Raw genomic sequence first — 23380 nt, forward strand, 5'->3', positions numbered from 1 at the left:
GGTTTTTCCACTTTGATTTCTGAATATTATTCCATACCCAGACCTCCATAGGCCAGTACATTTAATTTTCATTAATTATTTTTTTGTGGTTGTGTTGTCAAGACATGCAACTAAAGAATAAAACATTTAAAAAGAATATTCCAATCGTTTGGTTGTAGGATGTTTTTTCAAAGTGATTCTTTATTCTTTTGAGCAGTTTAGTTAAGTTTAGTTTAGTTACAAGTGCAGATTCAGAAGCTTTGGTTTTAAAATGTGAAAAAACATGACAAAAATGAAGAGAAAAAACCCTCTGGACCGATTGAATTACATTACTTTGAACAAAAGTAAAGAATGGTCCCTGCAACTGAATGATGACCTGTTCTGGGTGTTCTCCGCCTTTACCCAAGAGTAAGAGGGATAGGCTCCAGCTACTCTGTGTCCACAGATGGGATTAAGCCGATTTGGAGAGTGGATGAATAGATGGATGGATGGATGGATGGATGGATGGATGGATGGATGGATGGATGGATGGATGGATGGTTGGGTGGAATGATGAATGGTGGATAGAAGGATGGAATGATGGATGGATGGATGGATGAATGGGATGATGGATGGATGGATGGATGGATGGATGGATGGATGGATGGATGGATGGATGGATGGATGGATGGATGGATGGATGGATGGATGGAAGGATGGATGGATGGATGGATGGATGGATAGAATGATGGATGGATGGATGGATGGATGGATGGATGGATGGATGGATGGATGGATGGTTGGATGGATGGATGGATGGATGGATGGATGGATGGATGGATGGATGGATGGTTGGGTGGAATGATGAATGGATGGATGGATGGATGGATGGATGGATAGAATGATGGATGGATGGATGGATGGATGGATGGATGGATGGATGAATGGAATGATGAATGGATGGATGGAATGATGGATGGAATGATGAATGGTGGATGGATGGATGGATGGATGGATGGATGGATGGATGGATGGATGGATGGATGGATGGTTGGGTGGAATGATGAATGGATGGATGGAATGATGAATGGTGGATAGAAGGATGGAATGATGGATGGATGGATGGATGAATGGAATGATGAATGGATGGATGGAATGATGAATGGTGGATGGATGGATGGATGGATGGATGGATGGATGGATGGATGGATGGATGGATGGATGGATGGATGGATGGATGGATAGAATGATGGATGGATGGATGGATGGATGGATGGATGGATGGATGGATGGATGGATGGATGGATAGAATGATGGATGGATGGATGGATGGATGGTTGGATGGATTGTTAATAAATAACAAGAACAGCTGAAGCCCCATCACAGAGCCCCCAAAGATATTTTTAAACTCACAGATTCATAAACCCAAGTCTTGCTTTATTAGGATTTTATTCAGTCTAAGATATGTTTCTAAAATCAAAATAAACCAGGATTTTGTTATTTATTGGTTTATTACAACAGTTAAGGTTTGCTGGAAATAATTTATAATTTATTTTCTGTAAACTGAAATCTGTCTTTTCTTATAAATGAAAAAAAAATTGTAATTGTAAAACATACAAGGTAGAAAATAGTTAGACAGGTATAAAGTTACGGTAATAGGCAAAGTTGTAGGTCTAATTTTTGGCAGTAAAATCGGTCATTTGTTAATTTTCAGTTCAGATTTTAGGGAGAAATCTTTAACTCTGTGTTTCAGATTTCTAAGATTTTTGATCCCAAACACATGCCGAGTGACTGATAAGCAAACAAACAGTGAAGAATGTGGAGTTTTTTAAATCTACAATTTACAAGGGGCGGCTGTGGTGCAGTGCCAAGGCGATCAACCTCCAATCGCAAGATTGTGTGTTTGATTCCCGCCTTGCCCGCTCATGTATCTATGGCTGCCTTTACACTGCTTGGTTCAAGTGCCCCAATTCCGATTTTTTTCCTCTCATTTGGTCAAGATCGGATATGACCGGTGAGCGTGTAAGCAGGACAAAAGCGCATGGATTCCGTTTTTCTCAGATCGGATACAGGCCTCACTCATATGTGGAAATAAATCAGATACGAATCGGATACGTGCATTTGCGTGTGCCATGTAAGCAGCCAAATCGGATATTCCCCAGTAAATGGCAGTCGTGCGTCAGTGACGTCAATTCAGGACACCACCAACTGAGATCACATGACTTATTAAGGTGCTTTTTGTGCGCTGATTTTGCTGTCAGCGTGTTACCTTTCAGCCTCAGGCTTCAGACTGTAGTTGGAAACCGCTGTCATGTCCGGTCCGGACGCAAACGGTAACTAATGAAGCAGGACACCGTTGCTATGGTACAGGCTAAAAGCCGTTTATTTCTTTGGGGGACGTGTATGATGGGGACCGTGTGTGTGCGCGCGTGCTTGCGTGTGTAAGGAGAGGAAAGCGGGTGTGACCGTGGAGCGGGGGACTGTCGTAAATTAAAAATAAAGTGTCTCGCCCAAAATTTTTGGAGTCTTTCTCAACCCACTTTGGAGGCTGAGGGTTCAGAACGGTAAAGAGAACCCCGAGGAAATCTCCCGTGTTTTTCTGACTACGGTCAGAAAAGAGAAGTCATCGCGCAGTAAAGGTTCAACACTTGGATCAAACTGTTAGTACGGCACGTCTGCAAACACTTCCTCATTCAAATTTCAGAGAGAGCGGAGCAGCCCTCCTTCTTTTCCTCTCCTGCGCATCCCCTCAGAAGCGCCCAAGGCAACGCCTCCTTCCGTCGCTGCGTTGCCTCCATGACAACCGCAGTCACAGAAGTCTGAAGGAGGTCCGCGGAAGGCGGAAATGCTGCTACGTTGTCCTCAGAATGTCTACGTTTGATAGTTTCAGCATTGTATAGTGTAAATGCTGAAATTGGATACGGGTCACTTTTAAAAGATGATGTAAGCGAGTCGTCAAAAAAATCAGATATAGTCAGAAAATCGGATATGAGCATCAAGACCTGTAGTGTAAATCTGGCCAAAGTGTCCTTGGGCAAGACACTGAACCCCACCATGCCTCAGGTGGAAGGTTGGCGCCAATGTGTGTCTGAACGGGTGTGGGACTGTAAAGTGCTTTGAGCCTTTGAAGAAGGTAGAAAGGAGCTGTTTAAGTATACTCCATTCACAACTTTGTAAATGGATTTTGTTGACCAAATCTGATTCTTTTTTATTTATTTATTTATTTAATTATTTTTTATTTATTTATTTATTTATTTATTTATTTATTTATTTAACTTGTCCTGTCCAACAGCTGGGCAAACAGATGAGAGCTGAAAGCCTCTTGTGTTGGACATATTTTACTTTAACAACAGGGGTTATGAATCTTCAGACAAACCAGAGGCATGTCTGTAATCGAGAACCAAACTTTATTCATTTTAATCGTATTTAAGATCTTTTGTGTTGGACAAGACGGAAAAGGAAAGGAGGGAGGAAGAAAGGGGGATATTAGAGAAGGGGTGCATAGGAAGATAATTATAGGGGGGGTGGGGGGTAAACCATGAAGCATAAGACAACAATATTCTGGATGTTTATCATTACATTGAGGTTCAGATGTAATACAAATTTAGAAAGGGTGGGGCCTGTCCACACACACACTCAAATGAATGTTATAAACACCCCTGTTGGCTGAAAAAATGTCAACATGTACACAATACAGATAGTGTTCACACACGCATACTTATGCCTTCAAACCAACTAGTGTGAAATATTTCATTCAATCACACAAACTATTTGTGCAAAGGTGAGCTAACACCTGTGCTCAGGTGCTTATGTTCTTCTAAAATGGATGGTGGAATGTGAAAAGAAGGAGGGAGAGTGCCCAGCCATCCCCTCACCAAGACCCCCGCCACAGCAGCTGCAGCAGCCAGAACCCCCCAATGCCACACGGCAGCAGGCAGAGAACAACCGATCACATTTGAGATTTTACCTAAAATGTATAGCGCATTCTAAATAAAATGTATTATTATTATTATTACATCCGCCACCCAGGCCAGGGCCAGCAGGACCGCCACGGGGGACCCCAGAGCCAGAGAGCAGGGAGGCATGGGGGGAGAGAGAGTGCCGCCCCGCCCCAACCAGGAGAGCAGTGTGTGTGTGTGTGTGTTTGTGAGGGTGTGTGTGTGCATTTAGAGTGTTTGAGTGTATATTGTTGTGGGGTAAAGGGTGTGTGTACTAAGGGGGTGCAGTTAAAATTGGCCGGTAGGGCACTGAGGGGACTTCTCCACGGGACCTTGGAGGTTTGGCGGGTCGGGGTCTCCGCTCAGGCAATCAGCGGTAGACCTGGGCCCTATGCTTGAGGTGGCTGGGGGACGGCTCTTTGACCACCGGGGTACAGTCTACCAGCTGTCCCCGACTTACCCCCTTCCTCATATAATCTCATATTAAGGTGAGGGGGCGAGCGGTTCAGCCTGTGATGCACCTTGTGGGGAGGAGGTACTTGGCAGTGGTCCCCTCCCAGGGTGTCCGTATGGAATGCCCCCCCCCCCCCCCCTCTCGGTTTTATTTGCACCTTATACATGTAGGGCCCTTGTAAGGGGGGTGGTTGGACATCACTGCCAGCGAGCAACAGATGTCCTCTTAGCGCCCTATCCGCCAATTTTAACTGCACCTTAGACATTTAGGGCCCCTTGGTGGGGAGGGTGATGGGACATCACTGTGAGTAATCAGGAGATGTCCCCTCAGTGCCCTATCCGCCACAATTTTTTGGCCCAGTTTTTTTGTATTTCTTTGTCAAAAATTCTATGCTAATATTGATGAATATATAGTAATATAAAGATTACATTTATATTAATGCCTGCCTTACATTATTGTAATTTACGTACAGATTCGCTGAAACCATAGTCTCTGACATTACTGATTCTAAAGGCCAAAGATTAAGCCTTAAATTGGTCATTCATATTGATTGTAGTTAACTCTGCACACATTAACACTTGAAAATTGGTGATTGGGTTGAAAGAAGTATAGGAGAGAATTCTGCTGAGTCATACATCTATTAACCCCCCTGACAGTAAAATAAAACTAAACCAGATCTCACACAGTTAGCTGTGAATGGTGGGAGGTAAATTCAGTCAAAGTTTAGGTCACATGCTAAAGCCTTTCACTTTAGGATCAATTCTAGTCTTTTTCAAAATTTAGAAATAAAAGCTTTTTTTTAAGAAGCTGTGAGCAAACATGAGCAGGAAGAAGAAAAAAACCTCTGAAGTTACTTGAACAAGGAGCTGTTATTCGCAGAAAGAGGAACCATATCCTGACTTAACTTGACATCTACTTCATGTCCAAAAAAATCTAAAAACGTGTTTAAATCACAAAAACCAAAAGTCTTTGCAATAAAGTCCTTGACATGTAGAAAGCTAGACATCAGAATGCTTCTTTCAAAAGGACGTTGGACCAAAAGACCTTGAGACCGGATCTCACACTATGAGCTGTGAATGCTGGGAGATAAAACAGTCAAAGTCTAGATCACACAATCATGTGATGCTGCTAAAACCTCATTTACAGAAAACCACTTTTTTACTTTTTAAGAGACATGAACATACAAATGTACTTAGATTCAGAATTTACTTCAGTCTCATTTATAGTTTTTTGAAAATGTACGGTAGATTTAGAAGCTTGTTGTTCAAAGCTGTGAACAAAAATGAAGAAGAAGAAAAAAACCTGAAGTGACTTGAAGGAGGAAATACTAACCACAGGAAATTGATGTATTTGTGTCCAGAGTGTGGGTTGATGTTGGCTTCAGCCTCTGACAGAAAACACTGAGAGAAGAAGAGACAGAGAAGAGCAGAGGAGAGAACAATGTTTGACTTCACATCACTTCACTTCCCTCTGTTTCTGACATGGATGCTCACATTTACAGGTAAGAAACATGACAGAGATTCAAACATGACCTTTCTGAAAGCATGGAACATGACTTGTTGTGTTCTTAATGCTAATGACAGCAGGCTGCTAACCACATTGACTTTAGTGTATTCTTTAAACATGCATGTTAAATGTCTAAGATGTTCATCAAAAGGATCAACACAACATGTTTGTGTTTCTCTCTTTCTCTAAACTGTAGACGCTCAAACATTTGAACAGAAGACTGTCAGAGTTGGAGATGAAGTCACTTTGAAATGTGAAAATGGAAATGATTTCAGTGATGGATGTTCCAGAATCACCTGGCTGTACAGTAATTCAGGACAAACATTTTCCCTGTTTGAACACGGGAAGATTCACAAAGATGTTGGATCTAAATCAGACAGACTGAGTCTTGCAGAGAAATTTTCTCTGGTGATAAAGAAGATCACAGATGAAGATGCTGGAATTTACACCTGCAGACAGTTCAGCACATCAGGACAAGAGGTTACAGGTTTTAATGTTGAACTGAATGTTAAGAGTAAGTTTTGATTTTAATATCAGAAGCTTTAAGTTTGTGAATATGAGACTGAAACATACATCAACTGATATGCAGAAAAATATTAAGACTTCTATTGTTTGATCTTTTCTAGTTTATACATCTAAATGTGGAGTTGGCATGTTCTTCCCGTGCATGGGTTCTCTCCGGGGTCTCCGGCTTCCTCCCACCGTCCCAAAACATGCTTCATAGGTTAATTGGCAACTCTAAATTGTCCCTAGGTGTGAGTGTGAGAGTGAATGGGTGTGTGTTTGTGGACATTCTACCCTGCGACAGACTGGCGACCTGTCCAGGGCATCCCCTGCCTTCACCCACAAGTGGCCGGGATAGGCTCCAGCAGCCCCGTGACCCAGAAAGGGAAAAACGGTTAAGAAAATGAATGAATGAAGGAATATACATCTAAATGTGAAATTATTCAAACTCAGTTTAAGAATGTGAACTGTGTGTGAAACAGTTTTTTATAGTTTTTCACATACATCAGAGGACACTTATTTCATCAAACTTCTGCTTTCTCGTAGATTATGTGGTCTGCCAAAGAAGACTTAAACCAACATACAAACCATCAGCTGCAACAGATCATCTCTCTAAAACAGGTATGTGGTCGATGTCATCGTCTCATCTAAAGATGATGTCACCAAACATGAAGGTTGTCAGAAAAACCCAGTGAGAATGTTTTAGAGCTGAGGGTTCAACTCTGACCTGTCAATCAAAAGACTAAGTCTCTGTTTTTGCTGAAACTTCTAGTCAAACATAAAATGACTCTTGACATAGAAATAATGTTCCAGTTACTTGTTTAACAAAACACCACTAGTTACTTTATGAGGAGTTCGTCTCATCTGTAAAGTTCAACACTTATGAAATCATCAGAGAATAAATGTGATGCTTAAACACAGAAAAGGTTCAGAATTGAACCAACAACTAATCACTCAGTATTTAGCTGCTCTTCCTCCTGAGGTTCTTCCATCTGCTTGAAGAACTCTTTCCACCACCAGACACAATTCAAAGTTGGAGGTTAGCTGCACTTCACCCATCCCAACTGAAGTCCTTTAGAGGTGCAGAAGCTAAGATTTAGATTGAAATATTCAGCAGACATTTTTACCCAAAGGAACCAACAATAAAGGGAGAAAACAGACAAAAAACAGGTCAGCACCATAAAGGGTAATAATAACTGTAAGATAAATGTCTGAAAACAGACAGAGCTTCATTTTAAAGTTTTAATGTGCTTTGGAAGTTGTAAAATGATTCAGTTTTTAGCCTTCCTTAAAGATTGCAAATGGAGCTGCTGTGCTGGAAGACTCAGCTAAAGAAGTTTATCATTAATTCAAGTGGGGATGTTGGATAGACAGAAACATGAGATGACACAGTCATGTCATCTGTAGGAAAAGAAAAGAAAAGTCAAGTGTCATCAGCATCAAAGTGGTGATGATGTTTGTGTTCCATTTTATTGAGAAAATGTTCTGAATGGTTTGATTCTCCTTGAAGGTGTTTGGTGGAGGATCATCTATGTTCCTGTGGGTTTAGCAGCACTCTCAGTCATCACTGCATCAGTCTGCATATGGACCAGAACACAAGGTGACAACACAAACACATGAAACTGTTACAGACACAGACTATGACTGATTCTGACTTTTTCCATGAAACATAAGCTGAGTTCATATTCTGTCCTTATAAAGTAAATGGTAAATGGTAAATGGTGTATACTTATATAGCGCTTTCTACCTTCTTATGAAGGCCCAAAGCGCTTTACAGTCACAGTCCCATTCACCCATGCACACACACATTCACACACTGATGGCGGCTCCGCTGCCAAACACTGGCGCCAACCTCCCACCAGAGGCAAGGTGGGGTTCAGTGTCTTGCCCAAGGACACTTCGGCACATGGGCGTGCAAGGGCGTGCAAGGCGGGAATTATTTATGTATTGTTATTATTTATTGTTTGTATTGACTTACTATTGATTTATTACTATTGATTTAGCCTTGCACGCGGGAATCGAACCTGCAATCTTACGATCATGAGTCGACCGCCCTACCGCTGCACCACGGCCGCAAGTAGAACAAAGAGTCAGAGTGATCAGTTCTGTGTTTCTCACAGGAGCAGAATGATGAATTGAAGACCTGCCCGCTTCTCCTTGACTCCATTGATGACCACATTTTAAAGTTATCTTCTTTTTTTCATCACCAAACGATAGAACACCAGCGTCAGATCATGACAGAAATCATTTCAGAGGTGAAAATTTGTAAGTCTTTCAGTCTTTTTCAGACTTTCTTCAAAATAAGTCTTTGGTCAGAAATCTCTGACTCACTTAAAAAACAAGATAAATTATCATCTCAATCTGTTCAGAGTTATAATATATCAAACAAATAGTAAAGAATGTGGATGATTTTTTTAATTCTTCAATCAGTATGATTTCATTTTCCACTTTTATGCTTCTTGATCCTTCAAAGAATTATCTTTTCTACATCTTTTTTTTAACTTTCTATGCTGTCTATATTAACCTAAAGATTTACACAGATTTCTTTGTTATTTTAAATAGATGTAACAATTTGTTTCTCAAAATTACTGTTTGTATATTTTTTTCCTCCAGAAAAAATCTAGTCTTGCCGCATTTAATCAATTTTGTTTTCTGAATTGTATAAAAGTCTTAATACTTGTTCTGTCTCCCCCAATTGTGCATGTTTTTTTTGTTATTTTTTTTTACGGGTTTAATTGTTATTTTTTCTTGTTTGGGGCAATAAGATTTAACAATTCACTGTAAAGCTATAAATTATGCAGCTTACGCTGCCATCTAGTGGCCACATGCGGTATGTAAGTTGGGAACAATGAGTTATATCACTAGAGGAGACACGCCCGTTTTAGAAGCCTGGCCGACGGTGGCGGAGCGCGACGCCATCTTGGTGAGGTCGACGACGCCCACATGACAATGATTTCCATTGCTTTTAGAGGTGTCTAAGTAGCTTTTATATACTATATATATTTTACATTTATATATATTTATACATATATGTAAATATATTATATTTATATATATAATATATATATAGATACATCATTTGTTGTTGTTAAAGAAGAGAAAAAGTCAGCCTTAAAAGCTCAAACTTTAATGAAAATGCATTGTTGCAGGACTTCTTACAAATAAAAAAATTATTCCAAAGAATTTTTAAAAATAATTTCTAAACATTTAGAAGTTTTAGACCTCTTTGACATGTAATTTAAATTATTTAGAAAAACCCAACAATAAGTTAATAATAATAATAATACTAAATCAATAGTAATAAATCAATAGTAAGTCAATACAAACAATAAATAATAACAATACATAAATAATAAGTCACTAAATAATAATAATAATAATAATAATAAAAATAATAAATATTCAAAAGAAGTCCAAAAGTGAACATTAGATTTACCCTAAAAAAAAAACAACAACAAAGAAAAACAATAGATTTATACTGATTCATATGAGTGATCAATTTGTGTAACACAGATGTTATGGTGTCGGGTTTCAAGCAAACAGTCTGGCCTCTTATCTAAATGTGTTTCCACAAATGTTCTGAACATATTCAGAGTGTATTACTAGTTGGTAACCACAGTGATCCATCTGGGTTAGCTCTTTTTATTGCTAAGATCCACTTTTTCTTTAAGTCTGAATCCATTGGAAACCTGCAAGAAAATTTCAGTCTCTGAGTCAGAAATGTATAAATCTATATTACTTTAATAGCCTAGTATGCTGTATACAGGTTTAGCAAAATAAAATGTACTTTTATGTCGACAGCAAATTATACAAACATCATGCAGTTGATAATAGCCCTGGAGCATCATGCATGAAAACATGTGTATGATTAATGAAGCCCCTGCAGCATTAAAAGGAAAAATATTGTACTTACCTGTGAAATGATATGCCTTCCTCCTCTCCTTCATGGACTCAGTTCTCTGATTTTGGCAGTTGAAACCCAAACAATGAACTGGTATTATGCAAAAAATGTGTTCACATGCATGCACTGCAGTAGTAACTTGACCTCACCAAGATGGCGGTGCTCTCCTCCCATGAGGAATCACGTGATGTCTCCTCTAGTGATATAACTCATTGGTTGGGAAACTTGGTTTGGAGAGGACAAGCACGTGCTGCGTGTGGCGGGGTGATGCGCATGCGTTGAAAGTAAAGCTGTTTAGCCGTCTTAAATCTCAGGTACAATATTTAATTATTTGAATATCTCAGAGGTAAAAGCTTTCATAGGGGTTCATGTACTTTTGCCGGAAAAACATGAACCAACCATTTATGGCTTTGAAACCACACAAAACAGCGGCATCTGGTGGCGGAGTGGATGTATATCATGCTTCAACTAAGCTTGCAACACTTCAATGTCGAAATGATAATGAAAACATGTAAAGCAAAACAATTTTGGTAATGATGATAAAAAACATTTATACAACACAACAATTTATGTTTTTTGTGAGAAGTGCCTGACATAGCAAAACACATCACATGAAGAAAATAAATGCAAAGCTAATAAAAAAAAAATTGTTAAACACCGGTGTTGAACCCAGGATTTCTGGATGGTAAATGGCGTATACTTGTATAGCGCTTTTCTACCTACAAGGCCCAAAGCGCTTTACAGTCACAGACCCATTCACCCAATCCCACACACATTCACACACAGATTCACTCACTAGTGGCAGACACAGGCGCCTGCCTACCACCAAGGCAAGGTGGGTTCAGTGTCTTGCCCAAGGACACATTGACCCATGGGCGTGCAAGGCTGAAATGGAACCTGCAATCTTACGATCAAGGGTCCACCACCCCAATACAGCAGAATGGAGCTGCGCGGGAGCCGAAAATGGTTGAGCTTAACTCTCTTAACTTTTAGCGGCCAATCATTGGTCTTGTTGTTTCACCTCGGTTAAAGGGACAAGGTGATTGGCCAATGATTGGCTGCAAAGCATGTTGGGAAACGTGACGTACTGCTATTGTTGTTATGCTACGAGCTAAAGGTAAGTGCATTAGGCGAAGCAGCCAGCTTAATATGATATTTTTCAGTTTTCATCGAGACAATAACAGATCGACCATTCTTGCTTTTATTTTTACCCCTATTGAATGCTCACAGAGACACGGAAGTAGCGGCAGGAAGCGGCTTTTGCAGCAAGATGACTGAGGGCGTACCAGATCATCATCATGTGAATCATGAACGTAAATACGATGGATGCTTTTGTGCTTTTTAAAATAAATAAATCTGTTCTCTAAACATCCTCCGTGTCTTCAATGCAATGTAATGAGACACAGACAGACAGAAATGTGAAGGTATCTGCTGTAAATCTATGACGTAAATTAATAACAGGATAAAGGATCGGCTAGTCAGTTAGCATGTATCCTTATAGCCTTCGAATGTAAAGCGACTGACTGCTAAAGTTAATAAAAGACAAGTCCTGAATATTATTATTCCTATTCGACCCTAAACTACAATATCAGCTGTCTGTCAACCGACCAGCCAGTTGCCCAAATGCCGGCATACATCAAAGAGTTCTGCGGCGGAGCTAGTAGTAGCCTAGCAGGAGCTATCGTATGACAAAGCAGCCTAGTTATCATAAATCTTTTGATGTTTTTCTTATATTCATTGAGACAGTAATAAAGTGATCACTTTTGTTTTTCATGTTCCTTTTTTGAACGAATGTGGGTCACAGAGACACGGAAGTCACCGCTGAAAGTGGCTTTTGCCGGCGTACAGAGAGCATATCCGCGTGTATGACTTATGACGTGAATAATTATTGCGTTCGAACGGATTAATTATTGCGTTCGAACGAAACAATTATTGCGTTCGCATGAGTTAATCATTTCGAGGGAACGGAATAGTATTTTGAGGGAACGGAATAGTATCTTGTGGGAACGAGATAATAATCTGTGGGAACAAGATATTAATCTGTGGGAACAAGATATATTTTTATATCTTAATGTCAGGACACGGGCTCCGTAAGTCGAAGCTTTAACACAGGATCATTATTTGCAGTCCAATACCATACCGATGACACCACAGCAAACTTGCAGAAAAGAAAATCACAATAGATGCAAAACCAATAATAACAAAAATTCGAACATGCAAGAAAACTGTGATGCACACCAGACTCGGTCAGATACGGTATAGGTACAATAACCGTTCGGGGTCCTTCGAGTAGTGCTGACGTCACATTATTTGATTGGCTGTCCGTTGGTCTGATGACATTTCAGATAGTAATTAGTCTGGACAAATTAGGACACTACCATAGAAGAAGATATTTTGAAGTTTGTTGTAAAAAAGCAGAGCTCCAAAATAGGGCTAGAGTATCTTCAAAACATGCTTTTATTATTGTTGTGATTATTATTAAGTGCATTTGCAGCTGAACGGACTACGGTCCGAAACCTTCCCTGGACCGAACACTATAACAAAGCATTTTTCCTGCCTGCAAACACGAAGCTACGAGACTCAAGCTGATCAGACACACGGTTCTTTCTGTGCAGCAGCAGGTTCATTCTAACAGCCACGGATCTTTTTACAAAGTGGGTTGTGGCAAAATCTCTCTATAAATACTATAAAGAATAATGTCAGACAAAACTTATGAGGGGAAAAGAACTTTATATTACAAAAGGAAACGTGAAATGAAAATATGTAGAGCCATAGCATATCTCCACGCTTGGTAGTTTGTCCAAGTGAGGCCACTGTAGTGTGACGTCATCCTCAGTGGAAAGGAACCTGAACGGTAGTTGTAGGCCGACAGGGGCTGACCAAGATGGCGGCTTGAGCAGACGCTACTTTTCAACCTGTTGCGCCAAACTTTAAAAAATACTGTGGAAACCAGCTAATTAATCGCTACTTGCACATTTATTGCTGTCATAATCAAAAAAGGGAATAATTTTACCGTCATTACAATGCCATCTCGAGAACGGAAAAGAGCCTCTAAGGAGAGCAAAGCCATGGCTCACACTAACAGCAGCAGTGCCGTAAGTGGTGCGAGACACGACAATACTCCGAAGACAAATCCTGAACAAGACATGATCATCCCGGATGAAGAAGATTTTCCACCTCTGCCTATTTCAGCTGAAGGGACCCCATGTAAATCCGCTCAAAATTGAGGGCCTAAAAAATCTGTTGACTTTGCTTTTGAAGACATAAAAGATGTAAAGATAAGGATGGACATACTTGAAAAGAAAACAAACAATGATGAAGCTAATATTCTGCGGCTGCAGGAAAGACTCATGGAGTCAGAAAGCTACTCAAGACACTGGAATTTAAAATTATATGGAGTTCCAGAAACAGTGTCCAGAGAAGATGTGAAAAGAGAAACCATCCACATTTGTTAAACGATTTTCCCGGAGGGAAAACAGAAGCTTCCAGATGTGATCGACACTGTGCACCGTTTGGGAAAACTGAAGGAAAATGAGACTTAAGCCGAGAGGGATCATTCTCTGGTTGCCGTGTGGAAAGCCGCAAAAAAACAATCCATCTCTGCTTCACGGAGGACCTGTGCCCAGCGGACCGGGAAACCAGAGCAGCACTTTGGCCCTTAATACAAGCAGCAAGAAGAGAAGGGAAAGTTGCCTACTACGTGGGGGCCCGAGCCTATATCAACGGTAAAGAAGTGGGTCTTTCCGAGAACTCAGACCCACAGAAGTAACAGCATCTTGAGCAGCTTTTTGCTGTTTAAGCCTTAAGGAAAACACTCAACCTGTTCTGATCTCAACTGTTCTGCCGTTTATTTCTTTAAGTCGTGTTCACAGTCACAGTTACTTATATTGAGATGTTATATTAATAAGTTTTTGTTTGTCTTAAATCCAGGTTGGCAGCTAAAACAAGTTCTGAATGTGAGAAATATGTTTGCTCTTTTTTTTGGCATATTATTTTTTAATTCTTAAAAGTGGCGTAAAGGTTATTTAAAACATTTTTTCCCCACTCTACATGAAATCTGGCGCACAGATTGAAAGTAACAACACTCCAATTTACTCAGATTTTTATTTTTATTTTAAATCTTGTCTTTATCTTTGGGTTCTTTAAATGTCAGGGGATTAAGAAATTTCATAAAACGCTGTTTCTATTTGCTAAACAATTGAAAACTGACTTTTTTTTCTTTCATGAATCACATTCTACCAGTAATGATACAAACTTCTGAAAATCTCAATGGGATGAAAATGTTTATCCATCACATGGTAGTCAGCATTCAGCTGACACTCTCACAGTTAAAAATACATTTGAGGGCTACATTCTGATGAGCAAATGTGACAGTCAGGGTCATTATGTTTTTCTGATAATATCCACTCAAAATTAGATCTTTATTACTATTAACATATATGGTTACAACTCCAAACTTGAAAACGTTGAGCTCCTTTCTTTGATTGAAAATGATGTAATTTTTGATCTTAAAAAACTTCCTGATGCAACTATTATAATAGGAGGGGATTTTAATATAGCATTGAATAATCAGCTGGACAAATGGCCACCATGCGCTCTTTCTTCTGATAGTCCCTTACATTCATTCATGCAGAGAAATAACTTAAAGACGGAAAATTCTTTAATGAATTTATGCGCAATGTGCATTTTTTACCCTGCATATCTGCAGGCTCATACTTAGACATATGAGAGATCAAGAAGTATAATTAATTAAGATGGAAAAAATATTAATTGAATTGGAGTAATATGACATTTAGTTAGATAAATACAAAAATTTGAGTTGTATAAACAATTATTGAGTTTTATAGACGTAAGAAATTAGGTTGATTAAATTTAACTCAATTATTTGTTACCAATAGAAGTAATTCATTTAAGTTGGCAAAATTGGATAAGTTATATATATATGCGTCACAAGGAAAAGGGAAATAAGTTCAGAAATTCGTGCGTTTACTTTCTCTGTTCTTCTACTGCAAGCAGAAACTCTTTCTTTTGATGATGACGCCGTATTACTTTTTTGATGGACGTATAATCTTCATACGCCATCATTAAAACCTCAGACTCTGTCTCACCGAAGTATAGGGATGGCTATCGTTAAGGTTTTAACGGTACTACTACTCTTATCGATACTGCTTATCGATCCGGTATTTTAACGGTACTCTTATCGATACTTTTTGAGGACAAAAAATAAACAAATAAATAAATAAATAACAATTTAGAACATAAATTGTCTTATTACCTCATTATGCAACAGCATTGTTTTTTTAACAAGACATTTTACTTTATACATGATACTGTTACAGTACAAACCTGGAATGCACGTGGATGTGCTAGACCAGGGGTCGCTAAACTGTACCTCTCAAAAAGCCATTTGGATCAGTTTAGCAATGAGATGAAATAACAGGGAGCCGCAACACTATGTGTTAGAAAAAAGGTTTTTACTGCGTATTTAATTTATTTTTTATCAGACACTGGATTGTTTTGTAATGTAAAACGTACCGACATGTTTCGGTGGAATGTCTTCCACCTTCATCACCTTCATCACCTTCAGTCACTTCTCTAAGTTTGACAGGTGACTCCGCCTCAGTCACAATCAGCTGTTTTTTAAAGACGTCACACACCACCACCTGATGACGACCCTGATGAAGGTGGAAGACATTCCACCGAAACATGTCGGTACGTTTTACATTACAAAACAATCCAGTGTCTGATAAAAAATAAATTAAATACGCAGTATAATCTTATAGACACAATGAACCTCTTTGAATCAAAAAAGGTTTTTGCCGATATATCATGATAGTTCATTTGGCCATACTTGTATTGATTCAAAATGCTGTCAGGATATTTATTTCATTATGTAATTATTTGTATTCTTTATGAGAGTGATGTTTCCTTTGATCTTTTGTCCATTTTCCACAACCTTGAATAGACTTTTCTGTCTGCCAAACACCCAGAGTTAAGATGAGTGAGATGATGGAAACAAAGTCACTTTGATGCAGACTCCTTTCTGTTTATTTATTTTTCTTTAAATCCAGGAAACCCAATGGATTATATTAATTTTATGGATTACAACTATGTTTTATTAGGAAGTAGCTGTTAGTTTGTTGCGGGGCTGGAATCATAAGCGGTGAGTCTAAGCCCCGCCCCCGCCTCTCTGCCGCATCCTATGATCATCGTAGCAGCAAGGTGACAGGATAGTGGGGGCGCCCTGACGCAAATTTAATTCATTTTACGTGGAAATGGGTGGTCTTAGTCTAGGGGATAAAAGGAATCTTTTTTGGGGCACTCACTTGTACCCTACGAGATCGCAGACACGCCCCCTCCGTGTGATTGTGCTGCTCCCTTCCTTGCTGCACCACGACACTCTGAGAACATGATGGTTATTTTACAAAAACACAGAGAGCCGCAGAGTTTTTGGACCGTTAAGCGCTTTCCATCGTATAACTTTGGAAGCGTAACTTTGGAACTGTGACGCTGCGGGAATGGGGGGGTATTCCAGGAAGCACGTTTAACTAGCCTGACTTTAACCCTGAACTCTGGCTGAAATCCGCCTGAACTTGCTTACTCTGGGTATGTCGTTTCCAAAAGACCGGATATAGGTTGGCGTATTTACGCTCGACTGGGTTAATGGGGATGCAAGGCAAATACATAAAGACATTTTCAATAGATTGCCGATTTATACAAATAATTACATAATGAAATAAATATCCTGACAGCATTTTGAATCAATACAAGTATGGCCAAATGAACTATCATGATATATCTGTCACGGTGCCTGTCAGACTCCTCCCCCTCCAGCTCTGCCTGCTCTGCTCCCTGACTGCCACCAGCTGACTTCACTCACCTCATCTACCATGCTGCTTAAAAGGAGACCTCACCCATCAGTTCAACGCCAGTTCGTTACCCCTTATGGTGACTAAAGCCTGGGCTTCAGTTTATGCTCTCATGTTCTTGTTTTGCTCTCAGCCTTGCATTAATCCTTGCTCTCTGCTTCAGGATCATCATCATCATCTCACGAGTGACGTCAGCTTTCTGCCATTCTGCTGCTCGGTGAAGCCAGAAGATCCCACTGCACACACTAACCGCACTAAACCCTCCAGCCACGCCAACAGCTGACTTCAAGCCTGGACACCCTCCAACTATTTACACAACCATCCCTGGAGAAACAATAAACCCATTTTTCACCAAAACCACTTGCCTGTCTTCTTCTGAGTTCCAGTGTCTGGGTCCTCACTCTAGCGTCATGACAATATCGGCAAAAACCTTATTTCTAACATCTAGTTTTGTGGCTCCCTGTTATTTCATCTCATTGCTAAACTGATCCAAATGGCTTTTTGAGAGGTACAGTTTAGCGACCCCTGGTCCAGCACATCCACGTGCATTCCAGGTTTGTACTGTAACAGTATCATGTATAAAGTAAAATGTCTTGTTAAAAAAACAACGCTGTTGCATAATGAGGTAATAAGACACTTTATGTTATTTGTTTATTTTTTGTCCTCAAAAAGTATTGATAAGATTACCGTTAAAAATACCGGATCGATAAGCAGTATCGATAAGAGTAGTAGTACCATTAAAACCCATCCCATCCCTAGTCACAGTGCATTTCCCTATTGAAGCCCAGAGTCCATTGATTTCACTGGAGCTGCTTTGAACGTTTTTTTTCAGCGCTTCGAAACTAGACGGTCATTGGATAAACGCTGCGATTATGTCCCGCCCACGGACGCTCAGCGTCTCTGGGGGGGGTAATGGGTAGTGGGCTGGCCTGGACTCCGAGCTTCTATGTCATGATTGGAGGGTGTGTGTCGAATGACTACATCCCCTTTTGTCTGACAGCGATTCTGTACTATAAGGAATCCCTGAAGCTTTTCGCGTTCAGTCTCATCGTGGACCAGAGCGTCGGCCTCACACTGCTGGTCATCGTGGCCACGCTGGTCTACGCGCTTCTCTTCATGCTGTTCCATGAGTCTCCCTGGAACAAACGGTAACACGACTCAGATAGAGCAGCTCATCTGCGGCTCCGGCTGATACCGATTCGGAAGCTAACGGCAGCTACTAGCTACTTATTCCTTTTTTGTCATTGTTTTTAATTTTTTGTATTGGATTGTTGGAATCAATAAAGTTCTTGAAAAAAAACATGAATAAATAAAAGACGGGTTAGTTTGCACAAGCCACCAGGGGGCGCTCCTACTATGCAATTTGGAGTTGCCGCCTGTCTTTCTGTTCCTGTTGATGTCTGAGGACTAGAGGACAGTGACGTTGCACAGATTTACGCAGATCAATAAGCAAAAAAAAAGTACTTCAGTTTTTAAGTTTATACTTTGTGTTTTGCCTGGTTCTTATTTCTAGTGATCTTAGCATTGTTTTATGCTCTCTATTAATGAATGTTGGTTCTGTTTATTTTATGGTCTTGTCATTTGGGCCTTGAGTCTGTCATAAATTATTCATTCTAAAATTATGTTTGTATATTTGTTTTTTTGTGTAGCAATAAACGTAATTGAACAAATATGTATACACACAAACTTTTTGTGTGTTACCGAAAAATGCAGAATAAAAAAAATACAATAAACCATAATCTTTATTTTCTGCTTTTATTTCATGACATGCAAAAATTATTTTATTCAAGCCACGGACCGGGATCACATTTGGATTTTGGCCCTTTAAGCAAAAAAATTTGGGCCCCCCTGTTCTAGAAGGTCTGTTTTTAGAGAACATCTACTGTGCAGCCTGCTTTAAAACACCCACAACGCTGCAACATGAGAAGTTAGTCTACATTCTAAAAGAATAATTGACAGGTGAGATCTGTGAAGTAGTCGACTTTATTTTTCACAATAACTAAAAGTTTTAAGGCAGTAAAATCCTCACTACACATTTATAGACTTTTCTCACACAGTCATGAACATCTTCAGACTTTTCTCTCTTGTTTAAACTCTCAAAGTTCAAACCATCATAAAAAATAAGTCCAGTATTATTGACAGAAAACCAAACCTGCAATGATACAAGAATAATGTAAATGTGGCCGTTTGAAGGATTCTGTACATCAGACGCGGCCCAATGGAGATTTGTTCACCATAATTTATAGCTGATAGGAACATGGAACACAATACACAACAGAGAGAAAAAAAGCATTGAAAGGTGAACTGCGATATATATATAGAAGGAACGTTGTAAAGAAAAGTATATTATCAATGTTTTTAGATCCATACAGGGTTATTTTTCGGTGAAGTTGTTCCCTTTTGAAAGCTGCCTACAGTGACCTTTTAGGGATCTTTTACAACATTTGGTTTGTAGCAATTTATTACCATGAAGTGTGTGTTTAGGTAATAGGTATTCAATGAAGGTTAAAATAAACAGATGTGAAGTGAAAGTCCTGCAGTTTCCAAGAAAACATGACCTTCAAGATCTAAATGCAGGATTCTAACCAAGTGTTTCCCAACCCTGGTCCTCAGGAACACTGTCCTGCGTGTTTCCCATGTTGCCCTGCTTATCCAGACCTGATTCAGCTCATCATCAGGCTCTGCAGAAGCCTGATGATGACAGTCATCAAAGGCAGGTGTGTTTGAGCAGGGCTGGATTGAAAAAATGCAGATTACTGTTCTCTGAGGACCAGGGTCAGGGAAACACTGTTCTAACACAACAAAGCCTCAGGAGGAACATTTGCTGTGACTCTCATCTGTTGGTTTAATGGAGGCTGATGGGATCAGTGTGGACATGAGCAGAAGAAGAGGACACTTTGACAGTGCTGTAGGTCACTGCATCTCCTTCATCGTCTTTGTCCACAACCTGGGAGACAAACAATAGAGAACCAACTGTAGACCTTATCCACAAGCATCTATAGCCACAGTAATGTCCCGTCTTTAGTTGATGTGCAGCAACAACACTTTGGACAGACTGATGTTTCAGTGATAAGATCCTCACTAAATCCTCATTGCAGTCACACAGCTTACCTGCCGCCTGTTGTTTGTGTTCCTGGAGAATCTGATGGAGGCGTAGGAACCAACATCTTCTGGAGGAGTCTGCAGCTGAAGACAGTCAGAGGAGGAACATGAACTTTCTGCTCTGACATTCTCACAGCTGGAGGATCATATTTATGTATGAATTTCCAAGTAGCAGACAACACTTTCCTGTGTGTCTCACTGTGCTGGAGAACTCTAACAAAGCTGTTCTTCATCTTCTTACCAAGTTTTATTCTGGGATGGTGGACAATGGAGCAGGAAGATTGAGGAGCAATCTTTTTACCTAGTGATGAAAGCTAATGGTCACATGTCTGCTGTGTCAGGACTCAAAGAGAAGCTCTAGATTAGATGAACTGTGATGCCCAGACTGGATGTAAATAAGCACATAGGATGTAATGTGAGGTGCTCAATCCACCTGTCAGAGGTCAGAACGCTGTCTCCCCCTCTGGTCACCAGCGAGAACCATCTCCAGTGTTCAGAGTTTGTGCCACTCTGCAGTCATTACTTAGTGTTATGTTGGCATGCCGCCTGCTGCCTCTTTGATCATTCTGTCTCTCCTCTGATGAACTTATGCCAGGCCTGCCTGACCCAGATTTAGCTTTGTGGACTTCTAGTTGACCTAATAAACCTGCTGCATTTTGATCCAGCCGTCTGCTTGTTCTTGTGACACCACCTGTTCCAGGAGAGCACTTTTCCTAACATTAATAGTGGTGCTTGGGATCAGCAGGGATTTATTTCAGCCATTTTATCAGAACCTACACATATCTCACTGTTTATTTGGGATATAGGTCAGTGTCTACAGTTTTATAGGAAGTTTGGGACAAAAACTGAGTTTTTAAGGAGACTTCAGTCCAAGTAAAATACTTTTGATTCAAGAAGAAGCTTTTGTGAAAATACAACTTTATTCAGGGTTGAGTTTAAATGCTGAAATTAGACTGATATGAATATCCTTTACCTTTTACACGCAAAAACACATTTTCTTAGCAATTTGAATCATTCAATGAGTTGTAGTGTTAGTCTTTCTTTGCTGCAAAAATCTATGAATATCACTGGGTTACAGTCGTCTCCAACCTTGTTCTTTGTGAGCTACTGTCATTATTTTGCAGCTAGATTGAGTGAGGCAGGTTTCTGATTAACTGGACACATCTGAGTCCTGATAACCAGTAGGGTTAGCCGCAAAACAAGCAGGGCACTAGTTCATGAGGAACAAAGTGGGACAGTGTTTCTTTACTGCCCCCTTGTGGTTTGGCCAGTTTGTTACAGTGAGAGTTTTTTGGTCTCCTTTAAACTAAGTTTAAGGAAAATAACAAAGGTTAAACTCTGTGTGGAGCAGCAGAAACATGAAACAGAGTTTAGAACCATGGCCACAAAGAAGTCACTATAGAAGTCTAAGATGTCATTATTTAGGTCAAATACTCACCATATTTTCCTCAATTTGTGTTTTTCTTACTGCAGAAACAAAAGTCAGATTTAAATTCAGAAGCAGAAATTCATCTAAAATAATCTTCTGTTTCCAGCAGCAGGAATGTTCTCACCTTTAATCCTCCTCCATCCCAACAACACGACAACAACTAGTAAGCATGCTGCCACAATTACAGCTGCAGTGATCACTGCTGTCATGTCTGGAGCTTAAACAGAGAAAACATCAAGAAAAAGTTAGAAAAAGTTACAGCTCTTTTCTCCACAGCATTTCATTGGATTTTAAGTCTGTTCAAGTTAAAGCAGTTTCGTGGTTTGTGACCAGCAGAAGCTGCAGCTAAAGGTTTATTTATAAAACACTTTTTGAAAAATGTTGATAAAAGGACTGTACAGGTAAAAATGCAAAATCAACAAGAAAACATTTAAAAATAGACAAAAACCAAAGCAAAAACAAAGCGGTGACACTTAAAATAAATGCAGTCAAATTATGACACATCAGACTGCGGGAAAAAGTAATATAAAGGGCCCATATCATGTAAAATCAACTTTTTGCACTTCTTAGTGCAAAAAGTGTTCATTTAATGTTCATTTCTCTCTACAGACAACCCCAAAGTGGTATTTTGATCTATTCATGAATTTCTGAGTACAGTGTTTACCCGCTTATTTATATCATCTCTGATGATTTCAAAAGTGTTAAATTTTGCAGATCAGACGAACTCCTCAAAGTATCCAGTGGTGTCTTGTTAAACAGGTAACTACATCATTATTTCTATGTAAAGAATCAATTTATGTTTGACTTAAAGTTTAAGCAAGAATAGAGAATTAGTTTTTGATTGACAGCTGTGAGTTGAACCTTCAGCTCTAAAACATTCTCACTGGGTTATTTCTGACAACCTTCATGTTTGTTTGGTGACTTCATCTTCAGACGAGACGATGACATCGACCACATACCTGTGTTAGAGAGATGATCTGTTGCAGTTGATGGTTTGGATGTAGACAGAACTGATTCTGTGGTTGTTGTGGATTCAGCTGCAGATGTTGATGCAGAAGATGGTTTGGATGTTGGTTTAAGTGTTTTTCTAGTTGATCTGACATAATTTTCTGAAAGATGAGAAAGCAGAAGTTTGATGCAACAAGTGTCATCTGATGTATGTGAGAAAATCTATAAAAATGTGTCATTTTCTATTGGAAACATGTTTCTCACACCGCATCTGTTTATATTTGTCAAACTATAAAACATCAAACGTTCAAACATCTAAATCCTTTTTTTTATTTTAGAAAAAATTCAACAAACAAAAGAAGTCTTCATTCGTTCGTTCGTTCATCTTCTTCCGTTTTATACCTTTCGGGGTCACGTGCTGCTGGAGCCTATCCCTGCTACTTGTGGGTGAAGACAGGGGACACCCTAGACAGGTCACCAGTCCTGTCGCAGGGAGAAGTCTTCATGTCTGCATAATAGTTGCTGTATTTTTCAGGTTCATATTCACAAACTTAAAAATTCAAGACTTACTCTTTATAACATTTAATTCAACCAAATCATGACACATCAAACTTTTGGATAATATCATTTAAAGGGTTTTGAGTTTAGTGTATTATAATGTTCATTCCTCACTACAGACAACCCCAAAGTGGTATTTTGATCCATTCATGAATTTCTGAGTACAGTGTTTAACCCGCTTATTTGCGTTTCAATGTTTGCAGTTTCACTTAT

The 23380-nt window shown here is 39.6% G+C and overlaps 1 protein-coding gene and 1 long non-coding RNA gene across 7 annotated transcripts in view; one reads left to right on the top strand and one right to left on the bottom strand.

Moving 5' to 3' along the window:
* The first annotated feature begins 1600 nt into the window (after positions 1-1600).
* On the top strand, positions 1601-11631 carry LOC144994021 (uncharacterized). 4 transcript variants are annotated; one of them, XR_013657393.1, is made up of 5 exons: positions 1602-2322; positions 5711-5851; positions 6053-6981; positions 7871-7960; positions 8481-11631. It is a non-coding gene; the product is annotated as an uncharacterized LOC144994021 (long non-coding RNA). The 4 variants fall into 4 exon arrangements; XR_013657391.1 differs by having other exon boundaries at positions 1616-2322; positions 6053-6370; positions 6907-6981; positions 7871-11631; XR_013657392.1 differs by having other exon boundaries at positions 1601-2291; positions 7871-11631.
* Positions 11632-19097: 7466 nt separating this feature from the next.
* Positions 19098-23380, bottom strand: part of LOC105357688 (uncharacterized) — a 35098-nt gene continuing 30815 nt past the window's right edge. For all 3 annotated transcript variants that reach the window (XM_078950151.1, XM_078950150.1, XM_020700072.3), the window contains 6 exons: positions 23012-23092; positions 22621-22770; positions 21786-21878; positions 21671-21699; positions 20242-20316; positions 19098-20077 (listed from right to left, as the gene is read on the bottom strand). In XM_078950151.1, coding sequence (XP_078806277.1) covers positions 19976-20077; positions 20242-20316; positions 21671-21699; positions 21786-21878; positions 22621-22770; positions 23012-23092 — 530 coding nt within the window. In that variant the 3' untranslated portion in view covers positions 19098-19975. The remainder of the gene's footprint in view (positions 20078-20241; positions 20317-21670; positions 21700-21785; positions 21879-22620; positions 22771-23011; positions 23093-23380) is intronic.

The sequence above is a fragment of the Oryzias latipes genome, chromosome 7 (assembly GCF_053564925.1).
Source record: "Oryzias latipes strain Hd-rR chromosome 7, Olatipes_Hd-rR_3.1".
Lineage (NCBI taxonomy): Eukaryota > Metazoa > Chordata > Actinopteri > Beloniformes > Adrianichthyidae > Oryzias > Oryzias latipes.